General features: G+C 50.8%; 1 protein-coding gene across 7 annotated transcripts in view; it reads right to left on the bottom strand.

Annotated features, from left to right (window-relative positions):
- The window catches only part of Shank3 (SH3 and multiple ankyrin repeat domains 3), a 59,954-nt gene that overhangs the window by 18,343 nt on the left and 16,179 nt on the right, over positions 1-25,432 (bottom strand). For 6 of the 7 annotated variants that reach the window (XM_074084792.1, XM_074084786.1, XM_074084790.1 and 3 more), the window contains exons 10-20: positions 22,277-22,550; positions 19,443-19,636; positions 18,469-18,582; positions 13,322-13,397; positions 13,012-13,094; positions 12,483-12,607; positions 12,244-12,376; positions 11,224-11,304; positions 7,227-7,250; positions 4,014-4,144; positions 3,320-3,404 (exon numbers count right to left, since the gene is read on the bottom strand). In XM_074084792.1, the coding sequence (XP_073940893.1) occupies positions 3,320-3,404; positions 4,014-4,144; positions 7,227-7,250; positions 11,224-11,304; positions 12,244-12,376; positions 12,483-12,607; positions 13,012-13,094; positions 13,322-13,397; positions 18,469-18,582; positions 19,443-19,636; positions 22,277-22,550 (1,320 nt within the window). The remainder of the gene's footprint in view (positions 1-3,319; positions 3,405-4,013; positions 4,145-7,226; positions 7,251-11,223; positions 11,305-12,243; positions 12,377-12,482; positions 12,608-13,011; positions 13,095-13,321; positions 13,398-18,468; positions 18,583-19,442; positions 19,637-22,276; positions 22,551-25,432) is intronic. The other variant, XM_020174129.2, reaches the window with a different exon arrangement.

Raw genomic sequence — 25,432 nt, 5'->3', positions numbered from 1 at the left:
CAGGACCTTTTTGGCAGCATTCCTATACAGCACATGAACATACAGTGAACACCCACAAGCCTGTGCATTAGATGGAGCTACCCAGGAAGAACTCACACACCTTGAGGAGGTACAAAGTGGGAGTGACGTGTGAAGATGAAAAAGGGAAAATTTAATGCTAATGGCATTTCAAGTTCTGCCTAAGGGTAAGGAAACGTCACATGCCTCAGCCCAGAATGGAGGCTGTGCTGACACTGTCAGGGCAAAAAAAGATCCTCTCTGCTCAGACACCAGCAAGTCTTTCCTGAGCACTCAATGTGTGCTTAAAACATAGGGTCTAAACCAGGTGCTGATGGCTCATTCCTATAATCCCAGCTACATGGGAGGCTGAGATCAGGAGGGCTGCAGCTCAAGGCCAGACCAGGCAAGAAGTTCACAAGACCCCATCTCAACCAACAGCTGAACACAGTGGCATATGTCTGTCATCTCCAGGTTATGTGGGAGGCTGAAATTGGGAGGATCATGGTGCTAGGTCAGCCTGAGCAAAAAGTGAGACTCTGTATCTCCAAAATAACCAGAGCAAAATGTGCTGGAGGCATGGCTCAAGCAGTAGAGCACCTGCCTAAGCAAGTGTGAAGCCCTGAGTTCAAACACCAGTACAAAAAAAAAAAAATGCAGGTTCCACTGACTGTCATAGCTGCTGCACAGTCACTGTGTGCCTAAGGGGGAGCCTGATCAGTCCTTGGAGATAGGTATTAGGCAGTCTCCATGTTTCTGTATCAGAGATCCCCAGAGTTGCATTATGTTCCCAGGGACACATAGCCAGGACATGGGATGAGAGCCCTAGGAGCTTAAAAACTCAGGCAACGCTTATGCTGGCAATTGGTGGCATTCTAGACCCAGGAGGACTTAATATGAGCACCTAGTGGCCCACTCATCAGCTCAGCACAGGAAGAACCAGTGGGAGGAGCCAGCAGGCCTACCAAGAGGCTCAAGGCCTACAGAGCAAATACATAGGTCTGGGACCTGCAATGATTAGTTCTGGGTCTGGGCAGGTCTGACAGATAAGCCATGTAGCCAGAGTGAGGAGAAGTGGGGAACAGGGAGTGTGGGAAGACCCAAGTCAGAGAAAGGCAGTGATAAATGTCCCCAGATGAAGCAGGAGAGGGCTGGTGTTGGTCCCAAGGACCCTGAAACAATGAGGAGCCCATAGAGGGTTAGCTGGAGAGATGGAAGGTGATAACTTGTGCTGCAGAAAGCCTCCTTTGCCAGAGGGATGAGGTAGAGAGCAAATCCAGGACAGGAGATCATGGGAAGGACAAAGCTATGGACTAGATGTAAGACAGTGAGGCCTGTGCTGGGCAGAGCTATGAGACATGTGAGGAGGCAGCCAGATGAGGCAGAGGCTAAAGAAGAACCCATACCATAGACAATGCCCAAGGCTTGGGCCAGGGAAAGCAATAAGGAGCACCTTTTGGGTCCAAAGTAGCTGCAGTTTTACCAGCTGCCTTCCCCACTCTCCTACCTATAGAAATGATCTTTGTTGGGTGGGCACAGTGGCTCATGCCTGTAACGCCACTGTACTTGGGAGGCAGAGAGGAAAGATGCAGTTCAAGGCTAGCCTGGGCTAAAAGTTAGTAAGAACCTGTCTCAAAACAAAAACCTGGGGAGAGTGGCAAGTAACTGCCATCCCAGCTACTTGGGAGGCATAAATGGAAGGATCATGATCTAGGCCAGCCTGGGCAAAAAAATGGGAGACCCTATTCAAAAAATAACTACAGCAAAAAAAGGGGCTACGGCATGGTTCAAGTGGTAGAGTGTCTGCCCAGCAAAGACAAGGCACTGAGTTTAAACCCCAGTACAAAAAAAAAAAAAAAATCTTGTCAGCCCATAAAGGACCTTGCCATACACCTGTGTCTTTTATACACTGGCATCTGTCAACAATTTACCCCATTGTTCCCCAGAAACTCCCACTTACCCTGCATTCTAAGCTCAAATACCCACAACCAGCCTTCTGTGATGCCCAAGTGTGTGGTTGAAGCTCCTCAGTCAGTCCCCATTTATGTGTGCTTTGACACCCACCATGTAACTGAAGACATATTACTTTCCCCAGCTGAGCCCCAGACCTGGCCCAGAATCAGTCTAGAGCAAGCAGAGGTCCTGGGATGGGTTGAGGGATCAGAGTTTGAGCAGCTGGTTGGCTTGAGGTTGGATAGGAGGTGCAGGCAAGGTAGCTGTGTGGCCCTAGACAAGTCATTTTAACTTTCCTTGCCTCAACAAAATAGAGTTCCCTCCATATAGTTACTGTAAGTATTAAATGGATCAATGTGTATAAAGGCTCAGTGTCTGACCTGTAATAAGAGCAGGGGCTTACTCTGATGTGGAACAGATGGTGGGTGTGGTGGGGTGAATATGGATAGGTGAACCAACAAGCGGGCAGCTCTGCAGGTGGACAAATGCACAGGTCAGCAGGTGAGGGAGACTGGATGCCTGCAGAGATGCACAGTAGGCAAGGCCTGGGGTTAGGAAAGAAGACGGCCAAGGTTAGGGTAGGATGGTGGCTGGAGGATGATGAGGCCCTGAGGTGATGAGATGCACAAGGAAAGGACCCTGAGGACTTGGCCTTGAGCTAATCCCACATTTGCTAGGGTTAGGGGCTGAATGGGGTGGGGGAGGGGGGGTAGTCAGAAAAGGAGGGGAGAACAGGAAGCACTGCCCAGATTGCTGGGAGGAGTTTCATGGAGGAGGGAGCAAAGAAACCAGTGCCCAACTCAGGTCAGGAAGAGGGGTAGTGGTGTCTATTAGGAGGATGCCCTGGAGACCACTATTGACCCTGTGGAGAAAGTTCATCTTCATAGGGTTAGAAGCAGGTGGAGACAGGAGCCAGAGAGCAAGTGTAGGTGACCTTTTCAGGGAAAGTAGCTGTGATGGGGAGGATAAAGCACAATATCTGGCGTGGGGCAGGTTCAAGGAGAGGGTAATTTTAGAATCGGAAATTGGACCTGCACTCAGGCTGCAGGGCAACAGCCAGGATAGGAGACAGCTAACCTGCAGACAGGGATGCTGGTGCCTATGGGAGGCAGAAGTGTTGGGGGGGTGCCCTTGGATGGGGAGAGGTGAACTTGGGGCACCCAGTGAACAAGGAGAGGTGGGCTAGGGAAAAAAATCTCAAGGGTCTCTCTTCCAGCAGCACATCTCTGGGGCAGGGGAAGGACTAACTATGTCCACAAAGAAATGAGATCCCTAAGCTGGGAAGGGAGAGGTGAGGTCCTCCAACCCTGAATCCACCCGATCCAGCCCAGCCCTCCCAGCCCCACGCAGCCCCTCAGCCCAGCCGTACCTACAGACTTGGTGCGTGGAATCCCCTTCCGCAGAGAACCAGGCAGCTTCTCTGGGCCCGGGAGGCCCTGGCGCTCAAACAATGACTGTGAGGGTTGGGGAGGGGGGAACATGGAGGTTCTAGGGCACTGGGGCCCCCGGTTCTCCATCCAGCCCCACCCATCCTCCTCCAAAGCTGGAGATCAGACACCCCATGCACTCCCTCCAACAACAGTGGAATTGGATCTGGGCCTTGTGTTCAAATAACAGAGGATGCAGTTGGAACTTGGGTTTTGTGAGCAGTGTGGAGGGTGACATAGTGTAGAAGGTAAGTGCAGACCCTAGGCACAGCTTAGTGAAGGAGGGGAAGGAGTCCAGAAGGTGCCAGGAATAGGCAGGAGAGTGACACACTGTGTTGTGGCCTCAGCAAGGCTAGGGATCCAGGTGGTTCCAGGATGACACAGAAACTGCCTGAGGTCAAAAGGTAATGCAAGCTGCAGCTACAGGAGTGAGAACCTGCAGGTTCAGGTGGTCATTCTCGGAGCTGAGATAGTCCCAAGTATCTCCAAGAGAGGCTATTGGGGGGGGGGGGCCTCCACTCCCTCTGAAGAAGGGACCCAAATGATTGGACTCTCACCTCAGAAAAGAGATGCATGACCCTCTGATCCTCAGACCCACACCCAACCTTTGGGAGCCCCAGACCAAGGATGGCTTACACTGATCTCAGCAGGGGTGATCCTCCGGCTGGTGGGCCGCTGCTTAACAGTGGCTGCCCTGGAGTCAGCGTCTGCAATGTCTGGCCTCAGTGTTGGCTCTGCAGCAGCTGCCAGAATTTCATCCAGTTTTTCTGCACAGTCAAGGAGATGACACCTCAGCCTCTTGGCCTGCCTCACTACTCACTCTCCAAGGCCCATCCACCCCATGATACTAATAGGGGCTACTGGGACACACTCAACCTCAGGCTCCTCAACCTGACTGCCTAAGGCTCACAACCTGAACACCAAGATGACGTCCTAGATCTTGCATCCCATCACAGCTGCTCACACCCCAAGACCTAGACTCTGCCCCAGCCAGTCTCTGTCCTTGAAAAGACCCCAGGGTCCCTGTGGACCCCACTCAAGGAGTAGGGAGGAGACAATGATAGAGAACAGACCGTTTAGAGCTATCTCTCTTTTGCTTCCCTTCCCCTGTATTCTAGACCTATTCTTAGCACCTCGCCTGTCTGCCATCACTCTCCAAGGCAAGCTGTTCCTAGTGGAATCAATGCCCTGGGACAGACCCTGTTGTTCAAGTAGGTGTTCACAAGAGATGTCTGAATGAGTGAATAAGCCGATAATCAACAAATGAACCAATAGGTGGGGGATACTTCCTGAGAACAAAGCTGGAGTTGGAGATCAATACAGAGCACAAAGCCATAGAACCTTCCTCCCTTGCCCTGAGGAAAGGCAGCTCTAGTTGGAGTGGGAGGTGCTGGGAAAAGAGGAATGGGAGATAATGCTAAAAAGAGACCCTCCTCACTGACGGGCTCTCTTAGCCCCTGGAAAACCAGTGGGAGCAGAGAAGAGTTAGGGTTAGGAGACTCACACAAGGGCTGATGCCTGAACAAGGCCTAGTAAGAAGAGGAAAGGCACGAGTAGGACTCAGGTACATTCTCTTCAAGTCCATTATAGATGAAAACTTTCCCTGTTTTTATTAAAGTGAAGTTACTGTTTAAAAAGTGGTACTTTTGCTTATCAAAAGTATTTGGAGATGTTTAACATGTGTCTAAGGGCTGTCAAGAGCTATGATTAGCTGACTTCCCTGGTGTGCTTTCCCTGGAAGCACTCTTGCCCTGGTGGGTCCACACCAAGTTCTCTTAGGGTCAGAGCACTTGGCATACAGGAAGGGGTTAGGGATAGCACCTGTGTCCATCTGGTTGCTACACCAGCCCTCTTTCATTCAGGGCCTCGCCAAACCCCACCTGTCCTTTAGGCTCCACTTGTTCCCAGGCCCTGCTCAACTCTTGCAGGCTATGCCTAGGCTCAGTGGATACTTATCCTGGCACCCTTCCACTTTCAAAGTGCCCCTGCTGGACAAATGTGGTCAGCCTTAACACTTACTATTCTTTCCAGTCCCAACCTGCAACTGCTCACCAGCACCTGCTGATTCTACCTGCAATTGTTTGGTAATTGCTGTGGGGATGTAAATTAATTCTTGATATGTCCTGTACCCAACCAAGACTAGACTAGACCCATCTTGTACACTGAATGTCCAGATGTGAACCCTTTGTGAAACCAGGCATAAACAGTACCTGCACCTTGTGGCTCTAGGGAGAATTAGCACAGCGGAACCACAATCATGCTGACCCAATGCAGAAGATAAGCACAGACTCAAGACATTTGCACCCTGCCTCCCCAAACAAATTGTGAGTTCTCAGGAGAACAAACACTCTGTTCCATCAGAGCCCAGACTATTGCCCTGAACAACACAGCAGTTCACCAGCAAAACATGTTCCCATTATGGAACAACTTTCAGGGCCTGAGCGTGGCTTCTAACATCACCAGGTGACAGAGCAGACCAGGGACTGCTGGTCTGAAGGGTTTTCTCATTTGTTTGTATGAAGTGAATAATTTCCTTTTGGTGACTATACAATATGCTGGACTTTACACAAATCCCACAGCAGTCACATAAAGAAGATCCCATATAACTTTTTTTTTGCCCAAGAGCAAACTAAAGCAGAGAGAGAGATAAACTGGCCCACATCACAGACCCAGTAAAAGAAGAGACTTCACTGCCACATTTTCCAGAAACAGCAGAAGTAAAGTAAGTGGAAAGAAAACTCCGTGGGATAGTGGTGGCATGTCTCCTAGCATAGCATGCTAGAACCTTCTCCCAAAGACCCAAAGCAATGTGCACACTGATAGGGATCATGAAGCTGGGGTTGAGAATTACTTTTGAAAAGAAACTAGAGGCTGGCAGAGTGGTTCAAGTGGCAGAACACCTGCCTAGCAAGCACAAGGCCCCTGATACCACAAAAAAAAAAAAAAAAAAAACAGGGCCAGGTGCAGTGGCTGTAATCCCAGCTACTCAGGAGGCAGAGATTGGGAAGGTCTGTGGTCAGCCCAGGCAAAAAGTTGGTTAGACTCCCATCTTAATCAATAAGCCAGGCATAGTGGTACATGCCTGTAATCCCAGCTACACTGGAGGCTATCCAAACCCAAACACTACATCCCCCACAGCCAAGTCAGCCAAGCTGGATACATAAGACATATTGGGAAGAGCCTCAGAGGACACGCATGGTGCGGGGAAGGAGTGTAGGGGGGCCCCTGAGGAGGAGGTGGTGAAGTCAACATCCTGAAGGTCATACTGGGTAGGGGAGCTCTAAGATCCCTTACCAGTGCTGTGGGACTCTGACCCCTGCTCTGAAGTGACTGTCTACTCTAGGCTCTGCCCTGCCACCAGCTAGCATGGGATTGGAGTCCACAACCCAGGCAGAGGCAGCCCCAGAAACAGGCAGAGAAACAGCACAGGAGCACTGAAAACACCTAACAGTCCCAACATAGCCCAGCCATCTGGCTCCCCCATGGTCCGTGGCAGGGTCTTTGGAACCCTTCCCCTCACCAACTCTAGGTTATAGCACATACAGTGGCCACTGCTAAGCTCTCCCAACTCCTCCCCCACCCTAGGCTATCTCCATATTCTCCAGCTCACCTGAGTCCCCAAAGAGACTGTGCCTCCTTGTGGTTCCCCGATGGTCACATCCCTGAACACTCCCCATCTGTTCTTCCCAGGCCCTTCACCATACTGCTACCAGATTCCCAAGGAAAAGGGCCAACATAAGGGTGTGTCAGGATTCCAGACCACCCTGAGTTGAACTGGAGCCTCCTCACACACCAGCACCCCTTGATAGAGCAGGCAATCCGGGCCTAGGGACACAGTAGATGACTTACCCCCTTTTCTTCTCCGAATGGAGGCTTGAAATTAAGAAACAGAGCAAAGGGGGTAAGAGGCAGGCTTCATTCCATGGCACCTGGGCCTGTTCTCCACACTGGTTTCCCTACCCCCATTCCTTCCACCCCCACCTCCCCAACACCCAGTCTTCACAGATCTGCCCCTGCCTACACCAGAAGTGCAAACTGCCAATGCCTTGAAACTTGAGGAGGGAACAAGCACAAGCAGTAAATACACTTGTGTGTATGTGCACGCGCACACACACACACACACACACACACACACACACAATGTACATACATGTACATGCACACAAATGCACACACGGAGACATGCATAACTAAACACTTGGCCACTGAAAACCAAGACAGTCACACTTGAGTAGAGTGCACAAGCAGGGGTTTTGGTGGGGTTTTTGTTTTGTTTTTGTAGTGCGGGGGATGGAACCTAGGGCCTTGAGCGTGCTAGGCAAGTGCTCCACCACTGAATACCCCAACACCCAAAACAGGTTTTTAATGGCAGGCAAGACACTTGCTTGAGAGAACCCTTTTTCCAGATTGAGGTCAGAGGCAGGGACATGGTACGGCACCTACCATGACTTCTCATCACAAAAGAAAAAGGAAACCAGAAATTACAGAGAAGCTCCAATTTCCCCCTGAGGAAGTAGATGAACAAGAGGGGCTTGGACCCACCAGGCCCCCTGGCCTAGGTTTTCACTGTCCTCTAGCCCTAGCATGTCCCTGGTTCAAGCTCAGTGGACGTGCACATGATGAGGTGAAGAGCTCCCACAAAGAACAGACCAGGGAGGGTCCTCCCTCCACCCCCTCTCTGGAGGGTCCTTACTCTGACCCCTTCCTCTCATTCCTTACTTCCAACCACCACAACCTTCATTTTCTGGGATCAGCCTTTGCTCACCCCATTGACCCACAGGAGTCCATTCCTCCTCTTCCTCCTACTGGGATTTGCCTTAACTACCACTGAGCACAGGCCACCTGGATGTGAGCCTTCACCCCTGAAGCCTGTTTCCCCATTACCTCAAACTTTCTTTTCTTTTCTTTCCAGGTATTAAGGTCATCTTCTCAATAGACTATGGATCCAAAAGGGCTCCATCAGCTCCTGACTGTGACTGACAGAATGAAAATGTTCCTGCCAGTGGTGACTCAACACATCTTATGTCTACATTTTGAAAGCACAAATGCTGGATTGTGGGATAGTCCCTTAGGCACCTGGGGAACCCAATGTTGGCCTGGCTTCCTCAAACCAGGCCTTCCCAGAGAGAACATGTCAGGAAGTGGGCAGTGTCCTGGCCTTCCAGGACAACTGTCTTCTGAGGCAGCACAACTTTCTGAACTGCTGGGTGCCTAGCCCTTCTCTGAACACAGCCCCATTTAGAGCCTCGTATCAGCTTCAACAGCTGTGATCCTGGGCCCAGAAGTGTAGGTAGAGGCTACACCATATGGAGCTGTCCCCTTGTCCTCCTCGAGTCTACTCAGGATCAGCTGATGAACACTCTTCTGGACCACCAGGGTCTGCAGAGCAACTACAGTAATCCTCTTCCAAAGCTTGTGAAGCAGAGAGGAAGATCTGCCTCTTCCACTCCTGTTTCTACAGATAGAAAGGCCCAGGCTAAAGACAGCTCTTCCACTCTCATAGGGCAGAGTCCTGGATTGCAGAGCTCAGGTTTCTCCAGGGACCACCCACCAGTTTTATCTGGTGTCTAACCAGACCCATCTGCCTACTGGTATTGGCTTATTGATACCAGCTCTCTGTGACTGACCTGCGGGTCTGATAGCCCTGGGACCAGAACTCTGTACTCACACAAGTGAGCAGATATGGCTGGGTGCAGAATCTAGGTGGTAAGGCATCGTGATTCCACATTCCATCGTCTTCTGCCTTCTACCACTGCTGATGAGAAGTCTGCTGTCAGTCAAACTATCACTCCTTTCTAAGCTAACCAGCTCCTCCACCTGCAACCGTAGTCATAAGATTTTTCTATATGTCTATGGTATTCTAAACTTTTATTCTGACAGATCCAGATATACATGAGTTTTTATTTCCTTGCTTGTGACTCCTATTTCTTCAAAATGGAATCTCATGCCTTTGTTCACTTTTGAGAAATTCTTACTTACTCTTCAAACGTTGCCTTTCTTTTCATTCTTTCTCTCTGGAACTTCTACCAGGTAGACGCTGGGGTCTCCTTTCTTGTCCTTCTGTCCCCTAACTACTCTTTGATGTCTGCACCTAGTCTTTCTGAGCTGCTTCTGGGTAATCTTAGTCTGATCTTACTTACTGCCTCATTTTCAGCTGGGTCTGGAATACTGTGTATCCAAGCCATGGATCCTTTTAATCAGTAACAGTTCTTAGCACTGGTGGAATGGCTCAAGCGGTAGAGCACCTGCCTAACAAGCATGAAGCCCTGAGTTCAAACCCCAGTACCACACTTTATAAATGTGCTTGTTCTTTGTTGTCCTGTCCTGTTATTTCATTAGCTCTGCTAGTTCTTTTACATTTGTAATAACATTTTATCTTACTGTCTCATATTCTTCTCTGACTTCCAATTCTTTTAATGCTAATTCCAGATCCTGTGCTTGATTCTGGCTTTCCTGCTTCTCACAGGCCCACAGCCTCCTAACCTAGCCTTGAGGAGGCTTCAGAACCTGACCCTGCCCTTGGAAACTTGATCATGGGCTCTCCTCTGGCATTGATTTCCCTCTTCATTTTTTGAAACCTGAGTATTCTTCATTTTGAAGTCTGTGTACTTTTTTTTTTAAGTTTCCTGACCATGTCAGCCCAGTCTGTCTTAGTAGCCGTTTTCCTTCTTGGAATGGGGCAACTCATCCGGTGACCAGGACAGGATCAGGGTTGACTAAAGGCAGGGATAGTTCTGTGGACTAGGTACACGCTCCTTCTATGGCTGTAGCCAGAGAAAAAGGCTGGGATTGGGCTCAAACTATGCAAGTGAAGAGTGTGTCAACTGTCATATGTACTGGGATATGCCCATCATGAAGCTGTGATGGTCAGGATACCCCCACAACAAGGTTCTTAATAGTCACGTGTATTAGCATATGCCCACAATAAGAATAACAGTCAGCATATGCCCATGACAGGGCTGCTAACTGTCACACATGTCAGACATGGTCATGTATAGAAGACACACTCATGACAAGGTTATTAATGGTCACACATGTCAGGACATGATCATTATATCATGACTCTTCAGGCTGTTGAATGTCATACGTCAGGATGTGGTCGTGTATATCGTGGCATGCCCATGATGAGGTTGTCAGCTGCCACACATGTCAGGATGTGGTTGTATATATAGGACATGCCCATGACAAGGTTGTAACAACCACACATGTCAGGACATGATCATGTATATCAAGACATCCTATGATAAGGCTCTTAACTGTCACAGATATCAGATCGAGGTCATGTATGTCGGGACATACCCATGATATTAGTGGTCAGCCTAGGATTGTGCCCATCAAAGTCTGACATATTTTGCTAACCTCCCACAGCTCACAAGACCCCATCCTATCACTGAACTATAGTTTCTCACAATGGCCTGTGAGGTCAGCAGGCTTGCTTGAGCAATAAACAAGCACCAACAGAGTAAAACAAACACAAGGATGACCCAGCTATTGTCCGACGGAGCTGGAAACAGACCCCAGATGTCCAACCATTGCTCTTCCCAAAAAACAGATGAAATGCAAGAGCAAAGTCAAGAATAAAGAGCCAAGGGCAGTTCACACACATACCATGCACACATATAGAGATGCCATTCCCCTCCTCCTGACCTACAGGTGCCGAATTTCCTTGCCACTCCAGCACCTACCCTAACTTTTGACTTACTCCTACATCCGTCCATCCTCCCTCCCTGCTATCACTGCCTGGCCTCAGCCCTAGCTTAGTCCCCCTGGCTTCCCACACTGCCTTAGTCTGCTCAACCCCGGCCATTCAATTGTGGGCCACTCCCACAGCAACCCCAGTGCTCACCAAGTTCTTCAAGCTCCGCCGTCATGGACTTGGAACGCAGGGTCAGTGTGGTGCTGGGGGCCCTCTTCGGGGGCGGTGGGGCTGCAAAGAAGAGGGAGGCCTTGGCCCTCCTATCCAGCAGCAGGCGGCGCGGCGTGGCCAGGTGCAAGTGCCACTTGCGCTCTACCGCCTGGATCTCCTCGTACTCCCGTGAGGACGAGTCACACTGTGCCAGGATCTTGTTCAGGCTGCGGCTAGATGCAAACTTCTTCATGGCGTGGCAAGCTCAGGGAGCACTGGGGCCAGGGTGATTGGGCCTCTGGGGCCCTCTGGACTCCCAGAGCCAAGGCCTCAGATGGTAGTCAAGGGTACTAGTAGGGGTCAGAGTGCTGGCTGGCTCTGGTCTGAGCACCCACCCTACAGGCTGTGTGGGTCCAGCAAGGGGGCACCGGAGCCATGGGGGGCTGGGCAGGTCTCCTGCCAGGTTGCTTCCTGCTGCCCAGAGCTTCCAGGGCCCAGGTACCACTGTCCCTTAAAGGACCAGGATGTGGTCAGGCAAACCAAAGGCCTGGGCTGGGCTAGGCAGCAAAGCCTCCTGGGCCCAGGCCGAACAGCGGTCGGTGGCGGCTGCTAGGAGAAGACGCTTTTCCTCTTCCCTCAGGTGCCGCCTCCCCCTTCCCCACACAATAAGCAGCAGCAGCAGCAGCGTCAACCTCACAGTTACCATGGCAACCCGGCCTCCAGGCAGCTGCTGGAGTTGGGAAGGAGGGCTATGCCATGCCAGGGCTGGGGGACGCATGGAAGAAGGGGGCGGGAATTGGAGGAGGGCAATCTAGGGTCAGGGGTCAGAGGCCTAGCCAGGGGCCACTGGGTCTAACACAAGGAACCAGGCCACAGATGTCAGCATTTCCTCTAAGTTCAGGAATCTGATGCCAGAAGTGTGGCATTAAGGGTGAGAGAAGAATGTTGACCTGAAGTCAAAGGGCTAAGATCAGGAGGCAAGAGAAGAATCTGGACAGAGCCAGAAGCCTGAGCCCTCACCTCTGCGCCGAGCACTGTCCTCTTCTGGCTTCCTGGTCACAGACACGACCTTCATTACCAGGCGGTTGCCGCCCTGGCGGATCAGACCCACCACTTGCTTGTGTCCAACCTTCACCACGTTCACCCCATTCACCTGAGACAGACAGTCAACTGGGTGGGATGCTCATGTACACTCCCTCGGGGCTCAGGAAGCAGCACCCCCCCAACCCACCCTAACCCCAGGTCAGGGCCTGCCTCACCTCAATAAGGAAGTCTCCAGTGCGCAGCCCAGCCCTCCAGGCCACACCCTCCACATCCACAGACTCCAGGTACTGGAGTGCAGGGAAGGCTGGTGTGGGCGTGAATTCCTCAATGGGGGTCTCTGCTGCAGATGGGGGGGAGCAGGTAGGTACTCATAAATGTGATTCAGGTGGTGGAAGCTGCCACACAACAACCTCCATGTGGCTTGCCTTGAGGAGTACATGACTAACAAGGGACAGATTAACCCAAGGCAGGGAGGACAGCTACCCAGGGACACCTAGCCCAGGAAAGCAGTGCACATTCCTCTGTGAAGCCCCTTACTCACTTCTACTAAAGGCCCCTACTCTGTTAGGCTCCCCAAGCAAAGAGAATGAAAGTCAATAAAGGGAGGGAACTGCTGCCTTGTACCTGCACTTTCCAAACCAAAACAGTCACAGCAGAGGATAGGAGAGGGCAGGAAAAAGGGAGGGGCAGAGGCCAGACACAGAACACATCCCCAGCAGTGCAGTATCCCTCACAACCCATTACCTTTGGCCCCCCGGAGCACAAAGCCAAAGCCCTCGTGGTCCCGTTTCTGCAGGACAGCCACCTTGTCATCAATGACATAATCGCTGATGGAGGAAAGCAGGAAGGGGTGAGGTGAGCCCTGCAGGAGGTCTGGCAGACAGGTTGACCCCACAGGGTCCCAGAGGCACAGGCTACCCCAGGGTGACAGTAGAAGGCAGCTGGTGGCTGTTCTCTATCAACCTCCCCAAACCCTGGCTTCCCTTCTTAACCCACACCACATCTGCCACATCCAGCCAGTGTATATCCACACCCATGCCCCACCTGTCAGTACCTGTGTGAAGTGAGGCTGTCATAGGAGCCAACAGTGTAGTGGCGGAAAAGCCGCTTCGTTCGGTCCTCCCGGGTTTCTGGAGGGAGTATCAGGAGCTGAGGAAAGGCCATGGCCTCCAACTGGCTCATCTACCCTAACTGTGGTCACAGTCTCTGTCCATACATGGGCATGGTTGTGCCAAGATAGGAGTGGAAGACCCTGAATCCTGAGGTCCTGGGTCCAGAGGTCCTAAGGTAGGAAGTCTAAGGGGACCATGCAGAGAATTCTGGCCTCCTGGAGTTGGGGCCCAAGAAGAACAGCAACCACAGCTCACTTCTCCTGAGAACCATGCAGCTAGACACGGGAGACCAAACAAGACCAGGACCATACAGTCAGTGAGCCACAAAAGTGAGAGTATAGGAAAGTGTACGTACATATGTGTGTGTGTGCCTTACAATAGTGTCTAAATGCTGTGTTGATGCTTATTTATGCAGTGTGTACAAGTGCTGTGTTCATACTTGTGATCTGTGTGTGAGCCTAGTCACAGGTAATGTGCATGTATATCTGTGATCCACAACTGTGTGCAAGTACCATGTGCAAGCACATGCCTGAGTTCTGTGCTATTTGCCCACGTACACCATTGTGGAAGTGAATGTCTTCACTCAATTCCTTACAATGGCACAAGGTACAACCTCAGTGTCTCAGTGAGGAAGGGAAGCCAAGATCTGGGTCCCTTTCTCTGACTTCACTGTGGCCCACAGAACATTGTCTTCATCTGTCATTTGATCTCAAAGTTCCTCATGGCCCTGTGGAGTTGGCCAGGGTCTACCTGCTGCCCCATCTGAGCCTTGCAGATGTCCTACCACACCCGCAGTTGTGACCTTAGGCTTCAGGCTGGCTCCTCTGGCTACCTGAACTTCAGGATTCCTCACACCTCTGGAGAATGGAGGGTTCCTCCACTCTCAGAGCCTGGGAGGGCCCCCAAGGTGGCGCCACCACTGATTTGCACTTCATCTCTCAAGGCCTCCCTCCCCCATTCTCTTACTGTACCACTTCTCAAGACTCATTTTTTCACTTCAACAAGCATTTTTGAGCTCCTACTATGTACTAGACACTATATGTTTTAGGCTCTGAGGATAGAACAGAGTCCGCCCTTGTGTTAATAAGCTACTCTGGGAGATGGAATAAACAGAAAATAAGTAAGTGCTGGTAAGTGCTTAAGAGAAAAAAAGGTAGAACAAGGATATAGAAAAGTGAAGCTCTAAGGATAGTATAATAGTCTCATCAACAAGCGAAGATAACCGAAGCCCCAGGGATGTGAGGGAACTGCACATGGGTACAAGGGTGAAGGTCTTCCAGGAATAGGGCAGCCAACACACACAGCAGTCATCAGCCTCGAGTATGCCAAGGGCAGTGTGCAGCCCATGAAGTGCAGCAGAAGGAGCAAGAAAGTGGCAAGAAGATCAGAGTGAATTTACAATTTGCAGTGTGTGTGGTGGCAGGGGGGTGGGTGGTTTTTTTGTTTTGTTTTGGTTTTCGTTTTTGAGACAGGATCTCATGATATAGCCCAGGCTGGTCTCAAACTTATGATCCTCCTGTCTCAGCCTCTTCAGTACTGGGATTACAGTATGTACCACCACATCTAGCTTAAACCTGAGTTTTTACAACCTGTCTCCCCAATAATTGTAAGCTCCTTGAAGGTAGGTACCACAGACAGGGGAGATGGTATACAACTGGCCAGGTGGACAGATGCTGCACAGACAGAAGGATAAAGGAACAAGAGATGGAGAGAAAACAAATCCAAAGGCAAATGGATGTACAAACGGATGGGAGGTTGGAGAGGAGAGGAAATGGATGGGTCAAAGTATAGATAGATATGTAAATAGATGGGTGGGTGGATGGATGGATGGACAGATAGACTGGGTGGGTACACAGCGAGTAGGAGGATGGATGGCAAATGGGAGAGGTTGGGTGGGCTGGGTGGGTTGCTGGGTAAGTAGATCAATAGTGGGGTGGGTAGGCTAGTAAAAGGATAGATGGATACAGACAGAGATGGAGGTAGGGGCTAGAAGGGAGGAAGAAAGAGTTTCAGTTCACATCAGAAGACAGTTATTAAGGAAAGTACTGGTTCAGACATCAAATTCCTACTAGTAGGTGCCCTCTTTGAGCCTCTCCTTACAGAGTAGGACCTTTTAGAGAGGGCCCCTGGGTTCTGGTGGCCTGTTATCATCCTGGCCCTCCCCAACCACTCATCAACTCAATTCTCTCCTCCAACATTGCCTACCACAGCTGAGACCCTGTGACATGCCCACATTTGCCATCCCCGACTCACAAGACCAGCACAGGCCAGTCCTCATCACCCTACAGGTGGGACCTCACACTCTTCCTTGCCTCTACAACACCCTCTTCCAGGTCAACCCAGTAAACAGAAACACTCATAGTGCCAGCCTGCAAAAGGATCCCCAAACTTGCAATCACTAACATCTCAGCTTTAATTTTTTGCCAACCAAATTGTATTTATTACATAATACACATTCATTTTCCAGGCTTATTAATCAGACACATAAAATACAGCTGAAGAAACAGGCCCAGCACCAGTTCCCACCGCCAAAATAAGGAACACACTAGAAAGAAGGGGCAGATAAGGAGAGAGGACAGCACATACTGGGCCTCAGCATTTCTACCCCTCACATCTCCTGCACCAGTGCTACAGGAGACTGGCTCTCTGCTTCTTGAGTGGCCAAGATTCATTTTCTGGTCCAGTGGCAGGTACCAACCCTGGCCACCAGCCTTATCTGTGTACCTCAGCATAGTGTCCTCTCCTTGGCCTTTAAGTCCTTCTCTTCTCTGTCCCCACTCCAATCCATGAACCAGATTTTTTTTTTTTTTTTTTTTTTGGATTTGAGCCTACTGGAATCAGGTTCCTGTTGCTGGACTGCCCTCTGGCTTCTGGCAGAACTCAGCCTGAGTCTGAGATATGGGAGGTTCTGCCCAGAGTGGCTGGCCAGGTTTGTACTGAGGTCAGAGGAAGGCCACTATTACTCCTACTCCCTACGGGCAGTCACAGAAGGCCCCTCATCCTCTGTCCCCATCCCACTCCCCTGGGTCACACACCCTAGCTGCAGCTTTGTCTAGCATCCCTGCAATTGCCAGGAGGCCACCAGCTCCATTTCTTGCACACCTGCTTCTCTATGATCTTGGCCCACCCTGTCCACCTCTTTGTTCTGCCCTGACTATATCTTGACCTTGACCCTAAAAAGGAACTGCAAAATCAAGCAACCCTGCCCTGGTCAGCTCCCACCATAAGGCCATCCTTTCCCTTGTACTACCCAAGGACACCTGACTGGCCTCACACTCCCCACCCTAGCCTTGCCACTCCTCATAAAGCTGAGTGCCTACACAGAAAAAACACCCTACCCCTCACTGCCTACGGATCCCCTAGAAATGTACTAACAACTGGCTTCACCTCCCAGGATTGCTGGGACATGTCAACAACTTCAAACATGTAAAAATGCTAAAAACTATGATCGGGTACATGAATTGCTGACACATATAGCTCCAGAACACTGTGCCAGATCCCTGCAAACATGGGGACATCCACCTCAGATCACCTAGAAGATTCAGACCAAACAACACTTCTACTTTGAAGCCCACTCTGACTCCTTCAGGTCAACTCAGGGAGCTCCTGTACTTACACCACCTCTGCCACAGCACACTGGTGCACCCACAATAGCCAATGGGAGCAGCACGGGTCCAACAAGGGCAAACCTGACAACATCAGCTCCTCTCAGATTCTGACTCCAACACAAACTTCCCTCCCTCCTCTACTTCAGACCAAGGTCCAAATGTCCCTAGATTCATAGTTCTCAGACCAGAATCACATTACTCTTCCTGTGGGGGAACACAGCCCTGGCCCCTATTTAACAGGTATGGAGTCTCCATCCCTTCCTATTATCTTCCTCCATCCTGTCAGAATTAGAGTTCAAACCTCTGACATCATTTACCTCCTGGACCCCACTCTATCCACCACTCTCCACAAGCAAAGAAAAAGGGAGCCCAATCCCTTCCATGATCTAAGCCAACAGGGCAGGGCAAGGATTAGCCAAGTGAGGGAACAAGACACCTGGCCAACAGTTGATCAACAGCCAGGCTCACACTTCCCTAAGCCTCCACCAAGTTTGGCACTGGGCAGAGGTCCTGGCCACATAGGGATGAGCTCTCCTGAGAAACTGTCAACCCAGGGTAGGAGACACCACAACCCTGAGCCCAAGCCCTCCACATACTAAAAGAGAGACACATGTACCTAAATCCAGACACACAACTGATGACCACCACACAGGAAGTACTCATTTGTCATACCCACTCTGAGCCAGAAGTAACACTAATGGATCTTAGAGCCTCCTAGGACTCTTGAGGGCTCATTGCAAGAGTACATCCAAGACATGCAGCCAGCCCATCCGATGGGCTCCACAGGACTAACCTGTTTCTACCAGCACCCAGATGGGTCCTTTCTAGAAGCCCAGTTGTTCAGCAGGGTTAGACTATGACTGCTCACCAGTCCCAGAGCTGCAGCCTTCACCTTCACATGCTTCCCTACTGGCTAAGGACAGGGATCATCCCTCACAAGCTGCCCTCAGACCATTCCAGCCCCAGGGTATCCATAACCACCCCTTGGGGCCCAAATGGCCTCATTTCCTCTTGGCTTGTCCAGGCCTCCTGCTCTGCCCACTTGGACAATCTGTCCACTTTGGAAAAACGCCTCTTTTTTCACATTGACCTCCTTACTTGTCTGCCAGCGCACATGAATTGCAAGCTCCAAGCACCTGGTATTTCTGTGAAGACTGTGCCAGAGGGGTGGTCACAGTCACCAGAGTAACGTATGAGAACACACAGAGGACAGTCATGAGTATGTACCTCCTGTGGGCATGTCGCAGGTTCTCCACTGTGTATGAAGTGTTGGATTCAAGCACACATGTTCGTATGTACATACATGCTGTATGTGTGCCATGTTTGCATCCTGTGTGTAGGTTTGCCTGTACTTTTTGGGTGTGTTTGAGTTCACTTCTTTTTTCTCTGTGAACATCCAGATTTATCATCAAGAAGATCAAAGGGAGGCTGGAAGGGTGCACCCCTCAGGAGCTGCCTGGGGGGAGCCTGGGGTCACTCACCATGCCGTGTGTCATATTGTCGCATCTGCACCTCCTCCACGCAGTCAGCTGGGAACCAGCCTGTGCGGCCCTTCACGGTTCCCTCCCAGAATCCGCCCTCCCCGATGCTGAGCACTGGAGGACAGAAGCCAGACAGGCTGTCAGGACAGAGTAGATGCAGGGCACCCGTCTCCCCACCTTGGACACAAGTTCTGCTCACTATCCTAATCCTCGATCTCCTTCCCTTAACCACAACCTCCCAGATTTTTCCCTGGGAAGACTGTGGAACCCACACAGAAGGGAGAAATGAACACATGGGCCAGGCACAGGGTGGGTGTGTAAGGGACAGAGATGTGCCACACTCCTGCTTCTGTCCCTATTAACCACTCTCTGCTGTCACCCACCCAGGGGTCACTGCTAAGAGCGCAGTCATTGCGCTGTAGCCACGATATACCAGGAGGACTGATTCTCACAACTGCTTCTACCTCAGGCCCATGGACAAGAGGCATCCAGGTAGGACCCCAATGATGACATAGAAAGCCCCAAAATGAGAGGGTACTGTCCCCCCGAGAATATAGGCAGCACGGGTAAGAGAGATGTGCATAGCACACAAGACACCCACAATTGTCACACATCTCCCCCAGAATAGCAAGCCCCCCCTCCCGCCAATATCCCAAGGATTTCCAGTTAAAAAAAAAAAAAACAAACAAAACCCAGTAACCCCACAATACGAGGAAGCTTTGTAACGGGATAGGGTCCTTCCAATGGAGGGACCACCCCCCCCCCATCGTGACACAGAAACGCCCAAGACAAGACCAGAGCCTCTATCATGACAGAGGGAGCCACATGACAGGAGCCCATGAAGCCATGGCCAGAGATACTGGTCCTGGTGGCTGCATCCCTTAATGACCCGGGGACATCCCAGCCACAGAGACCCCAAAATGGCATCGGCTCGCTGCGCACCTGGCCCCGCCCCCCCTCCCCGCGCCCCTCACCCTTCACGGCCTCGCCGCGGTGCAGTGGGATCTCGCCCTCGCCCTGCGGGCTGTGCGCCTTCACAGCGATGAACTTGCGGCCGGGGACGGCGCTGTAAAGTTTCCGCTTCGGGCCCCGGGGCGGCGGCGCGGGGGGCGCGGGGGGCGCTGGGCCAGGACCGGGCGCGGGGCCGGGACCGCCTGGCCCACTCGGGCTGTAGACGAACACGTAGGTGACAGACGCGATGCCGGGGGGCAGCGGGCACGCGAAGCCGGCGCCCGGGGCCTCCATGGCGCACGGCCCGGCCCCGCCGCCGGCCTCACCGCAGCCGCCGCCGCACCGCCCGCCGCCCGCCCGCCGCCAGCCCGCCCGCCGGGGGCCCGGCCCGGGGCCGCTCCATGGGCCGCGCCGCCGCGCCCGGCCCGCTCCCGCCAGCGCACGAGCCGCGCCCGCTCAGGGCTCCGGGGCCGCGGGGCTGCGCTCCCAGGCGCGCCGGGCTCGCTCCATGCCGCGGCCGCTCCGCGCCCCGCCTCCTCCGCGCGGGCTCCTCCCTCTGCGGGCGGCGGCGGCCGACGCGCCCTCCACCCGCGGCGCCCCCCGTGGACCCCACGCGGGCAGCCTGTAGAGGGGCGCTAGCCGGGAGGTGGGCGCACGGATGAGGGGAGCGGTGCCGAAGCAGCCAGGTGGAAGCTGGGGAAGGGCTGGCGTAGGGTCTAGCGCACCAGAGAAGCCGCGTTGGCTCTCCAGGAAGGGCAGTTGGGGTGCCTGGGCCTGTGTCCTAGACACCTGTCCCTGCTACCCATGCCCACTCCATGCTGACAACCTTCCCCAGACTACTCCCTGGGCCTGGGCACCAAGCCTGCGGTATCAGTTCTCCACCTCCTCTATTCACAAGCTTTCTTGGGCTCCCTAGTATCAAGGCAGGCCAAAACACTTTTTCGGCCAATGGAAAGGCTCTCTGGGACATGGGAATTTGCTACATTATTACTGACTCCCCAACCTACTGTAATCCTGCTCATTCACAGACTCTCAGCTCCAAACTTGCTCTTGTAGGTTTGCTATGGTGCTGGGTCCAGACCCTGAAGACCTCATTTCTGGGGCTACCCTGGGCTGCCAAGGGTCCTGTCCCAAGCTTGGCCAACAGGGGGCACCAGCGAGCCGCTGCAATCCCACACAGTCCACCAGAACCAATTTCATTTGGCAACAGAGGACCCTCTGCCCCACGGTCTCTCCCTCCTCCTTGCACCAGACTTCCCCAGCCATCTCCTCGGGGCTGCAGAACTCTTGTCAATCCAGGGCAAGCTCTCTAACCTGGATCACAGCCCGCCTAAATTGTTTTCAGTCCTGGGCCCAGCTGTCCATACCCTGAGATCCAGTCAGGACCCCTGCTGTAAAATCCCACCATATTTGGTACTCCAGGTACCTAGTAAATGTTTGTGGAGAAGAAAGAAAAAATTTTGCCCTCCCACAGAGCAAGCCCAGCTGGAACCCTGGCATGCGGGTCTTTCTTTTTTGTCTGCTATAAAGGGTGAATGAACAAACAAGCAGGAACCCATGGCCACAGCCACCACAGACATCCACTCCCAGGCAGCCCTCTTGGAAAACAGCAACATTGTGTTCCTTCAGCCACCAGGCCATTCAACCTTTAGAAAATTCAAACTATGCAAAAGCTTCAGGGGAAAATTGTGATTTGGGACAGGACAGATAATGGGGGGGGGGGTCCAACAAATCTAGATGGAGACAGACATAAGGCAGCACAGAGATAGATCGGGCTGCATGATCAGGGGAATAGGGGCAGGAAAGAAGGCTTTGCATAAGCTCCTGACACACCCCATTCCCTTTGCCAGACACCTAGACCCAGGTAAGTTGATTTCTAACTCCAGAAAACTGATTCCTAACTCTATGAATTCAGACAAATCTCTGACCCAACCTGAGTGCCAGGACCCCCACCTCTAACACAGTGTTAGGGTTAGCAGGTACAGCCTCCAAAGTCATGCATTTGCTGCTCAGCCCAGTGGTACATGGGACCATAGAACTGTAAAAGTTAGCTGCCGTTGTGAAATAACACTCTGCTTATGTAACACTTTCATCCAATAATGTCTCCCAAACACATTCTATGTACCTGGCTAAAGAAGCAAGAAAGACAACTTTTGCTCTAAAAGCACAAGGAACACACACCCCATGATCACAGTGTCTGGCACCTGCAGTATGCCAGGGTCCCAGCACACTCACCTGCCCAGGTATCCTGGAGGACTTCCCAAAGAAAATGCCTTGGGAGGATTAGTCTCGTCTTATGGATGACAAAGGTGCACAATGGCAATCTGAGAACCAGTGCCCACCCCCAGCCCCCACCAGTTCTGGGGACATCCAGTTGCTCAAATGCCCATGGTTTCTCAGGGTCCTAGGGCTGGCAAGGGTGGGGGAGAGTTCTGTAGGTGTACAGGGCTGAGGCTGGGGGGAAGCCAAGACTGCCCCATGGAAGCAGAGCTAGTTGTCACCTATAGGTTTTGGGCCCTCACTAAGAGGCACCCCTTTCCCCCTACCACCAGCCCTGATACTGCAGTGAGCTAACTACAGGTTGGACCATACCCTCTTCACACAAAACTCCCTCTGCTGCCCACTGAGCAAGCCCCAGTTTCAACCAGAAACAGTGTGGGTAAGCTCACCCATCTATAGGGCCTCACCTTCTTCCCTGCTCCATCCAAGGAGGACTGTCTGGGGTCCTGGGAGTCCCCCACCTCAAGTCCCAACCCATCACTGCATAGGCACCACCCCTCCCAGCCTCCCCAAGTCTGGCTCCTCCTTGGCTTGGTCCTGGCACTCTACAATCCCAGGCCTCGCAGCCTCCTCCTACCTGATTTTGCTCTGGCTACTCCTGCTGGCTGAGGGGCTACTGATGTCATTCTCCTGTTCACCATCCCGATCACGATCTTTCTCCTCCTGCAGTCGCTGGAGCAGCAGCTGGTGAGGGAGGCTTCGGAGCGAAGGCCCAGGAGAGGCTGCTGGCTGTACCTCACCCTTCAGGTTGATATCGCTTGCTGAGCGCTGCAGGGGCCGAGGGGATGCCAAGCCACTGGGGCCAGCCAGTCGCCGCCTTTTCGCATAGCTGGGTGTTTCCCTGAATGGTACTGGGGTGGAGGGATAAAAGTAAGACTCTGAAAACCAGCTGGAGAACCAACTGTGTCAGTTTACCCAGCTTTCCAGATATTAAAACTAAAATCCTAGGTTCCAAGAACGGCCTTCGGTCCCAGGCAAACCAAGACAGTTGGCCATCCTATGCATGAAGTCACCATTGAATGGCCACATCCCAGTCCCGCTGCCTCCACCCTAGCTTCAGAGGGGGAAGACTGCTCCTCCTCTCAGCTAGCTGAGGCCTTGAGGATGCCCAGATCTGTTGTCAGAACTGCCCATTTCACAAGCTTCAGAAAACACAAAGCAGGCTACATGTGTCAAATCTCACCAGACTACTGCAATGTGAGCCAATTTATAGTTAACTATAGCCATGGAAATCGAAAAAGACACTCTAAACCAGGGGTCTAAAAACTTCTCCTATGAAAACCAGAGAGGAATTATTTCAGGCTCTGCAAGCCATATAGCCTCAAATGCCATGACTCAACTCTGCCACGGTAACATGAAAACAGCAACAAATAATATGTAAGGATATCAGTGTGTCTTTGTTGAATAAAATTTTATTTAAAAAAAAAAAAAACAATGGTGAGATCAAACATATGATACAGGCCAGGCATGATGGCTCACTCCTGTAATCCTAGCTACTGAGAAGGTAGAGATCAGAGGATCACAGTTAGAAGTCAGCCCAGGCAAATAGTTTGAAAGGCTCCACCTCAACCAATAGCTGGGCATGGTGGTGCATGCCTGTCATCCCAGGTACATGGGAAGGGTAAAACAGGAGGATTTCAATCCAGGTCAGCCTGGGAAAAAAGTGAGACCCTATATCCAAAATAACCAGAGCAAAAAGGGTTGGAGGCACGAGGCAGTAGAACACCTGCCTAGCAAGTGTGAGGCCCCGAGTTCAAACCCCAATGCCACCAAAAATAAAATAACTAAAGCAAAAAGGACTGGGGGCATGGCTTAAGTGGTAGAGCACCTGCCTAGCAAATAAAAAGCCCTGAGTTCAAATCCCAGTGCCACCAAAAAAAAAAAAACCAAGAACAGTATGTGGAAATTAATTACCACACCCTTAAACAACCATGGTGTCTAAAAAGAAGTCACATGGAAAATTACAAAATGTCTTGAAACAAATAAAAACAAAAATACAGCATAACAAAAGTTATAGTATGCTGCAAAAGCAGTACTTATAGGCAAATTTATAACTATGAACACCTACCTTAAAAAAGGAGTGGGAGCTCTGGAAAAAAATTTGGAGGCTACTTAAAAAGCTAGACATCGATCTACCATTTGATCCAGCAATACCACTCTTGGGGATATACCCAAAAGACTGTTACTCCAGAGGCACCTGCACATCCATGTTTATTGCGGCACTATTCACAATAGCCAAGTTATGGAAACAGCCAAGATGCCCCACCACTGACGAATGGATTAAGAAAATGTGGTATCTATACACAATGGAATTTTATGCAGCCATGAAGAAGAACGAAATGTTATCATTCGCCGGTAAATGGATGGAATTGGAGAACATCATTCTGAGTGAGGTTAGCCTGGCTCAAAAAACCAAAAATCGTATGTTCTCCCTCATATGCGGACATTAGATCAAGGGCAAACACAACAAGGGGATTGGACTTTGAGCACATGATAAAAGCGAGAGCACACAAGGGAGGGGTGAGGATAGGTAAGACACCTAAAAAACTAGCTAGCATTTGTTGCCCTTAACTCAGAGAAACTAAAGCAGATACCTTAAAGCAACTGAGGCCAATAGGAAAAGGGGAACAGGTACTAGAGAAAAGGTTAGATCAAAAAGAATTAACCTAGAAGGTAACACCCACGCACAGGAAATCAATGTGAGTCAATGCCCTGTATAGCTATCCTTATCTCAACCAGCAAAAACCCTTGTTCCTTCCTATTATTGCTTATACTCTCTCTACAACAAAATTAGAAATAAGGGCAAAATAGTTTCTGCTGGGTACTGGGGGGGGGGGTAGAGGGAGGGGGCAGAGTGGGTGGTAAGGGAGGGGTGGGGGCAGGGGGGAGAAATGAACCAAGCCTTGTATGCACATATGAATAATAAAAGAAAAATGAAAAAAGAAAAAAAATAAAATAAAATAAAATAAAATAAAAAGTAAACAAAAGATTCAGAAATAAGATGCTTTCTGAAATCTTAATAGCTGATCTAACTTACTTAAATGTTTAAAAAAAAAAAAAAAAGGAGTGGGAGACTGGGGATATAGCTCAGTGCTAGAGTGCTTGCCAAGCAAGCTCAATGCCCTGGGTTCAAACCCCAGCACTGAACGAAAAAAAGAGTGGGGACTGTAGGTACAGCTCAGTGGTACAGCTGATGCTTAACATGCTCAAGGACATGGATTCAATCTCTAGCACCACAAAAATAAATAAGAAAGAGAGAGAGAGAGACCTCAAATTAATAATCTAATTATATAACTTAAGGAACTAGAAAAAGAAGACCAAAACAAACTAGTAAAAGGAAGGAAAAGTAGTAGAGGAAAATAAACAATAAGATTAGAGCAGAGGTAAACAAAAGAAAAAACAACAATCAATGAAAAGTATTGTATTTATTTAAATATCCACAAAATAGACAAACTTTTAGCTAGACTGACTTAAAAAAAAAAAAAAAAGATGGACTAAAACAGGGCTGGCAGAGTGGCTCAACTGGTAAGAGCACCTGCCTTGCAAGTGTGAGGCCCTTGAGTTCAAATCCCAGTACCACAAAAAAAAAAAAAAGGGCTACAAGATAGTACTATGAACAATTGTATGCCAACAAATTAAGTAAGCTAGATGAGGTGAACAATTTCCTAGAAAAACACACTATCAAAACTGACTCAAAAAGAAATAGAAAATCTACAGACCTAAAACAAGCAGA

Source organism: Castor canadensis, chromosome 8, assembly GCF_047511655.1.
Source record: "Castor canadensis chromosome 8, mCasCan1.hap1v2, whole genome shotgun sequence".
Lineage (NCBI taxonomy): Eukaryota > Metazoa > Chordata > Mammalia > Rodentia > Castoridae > Castor > Castor canadensis.
Note: the sequence above shows the minus strand (reverse complement) of the source record. Positions and strands in the feature narration are given on the sequence as shown.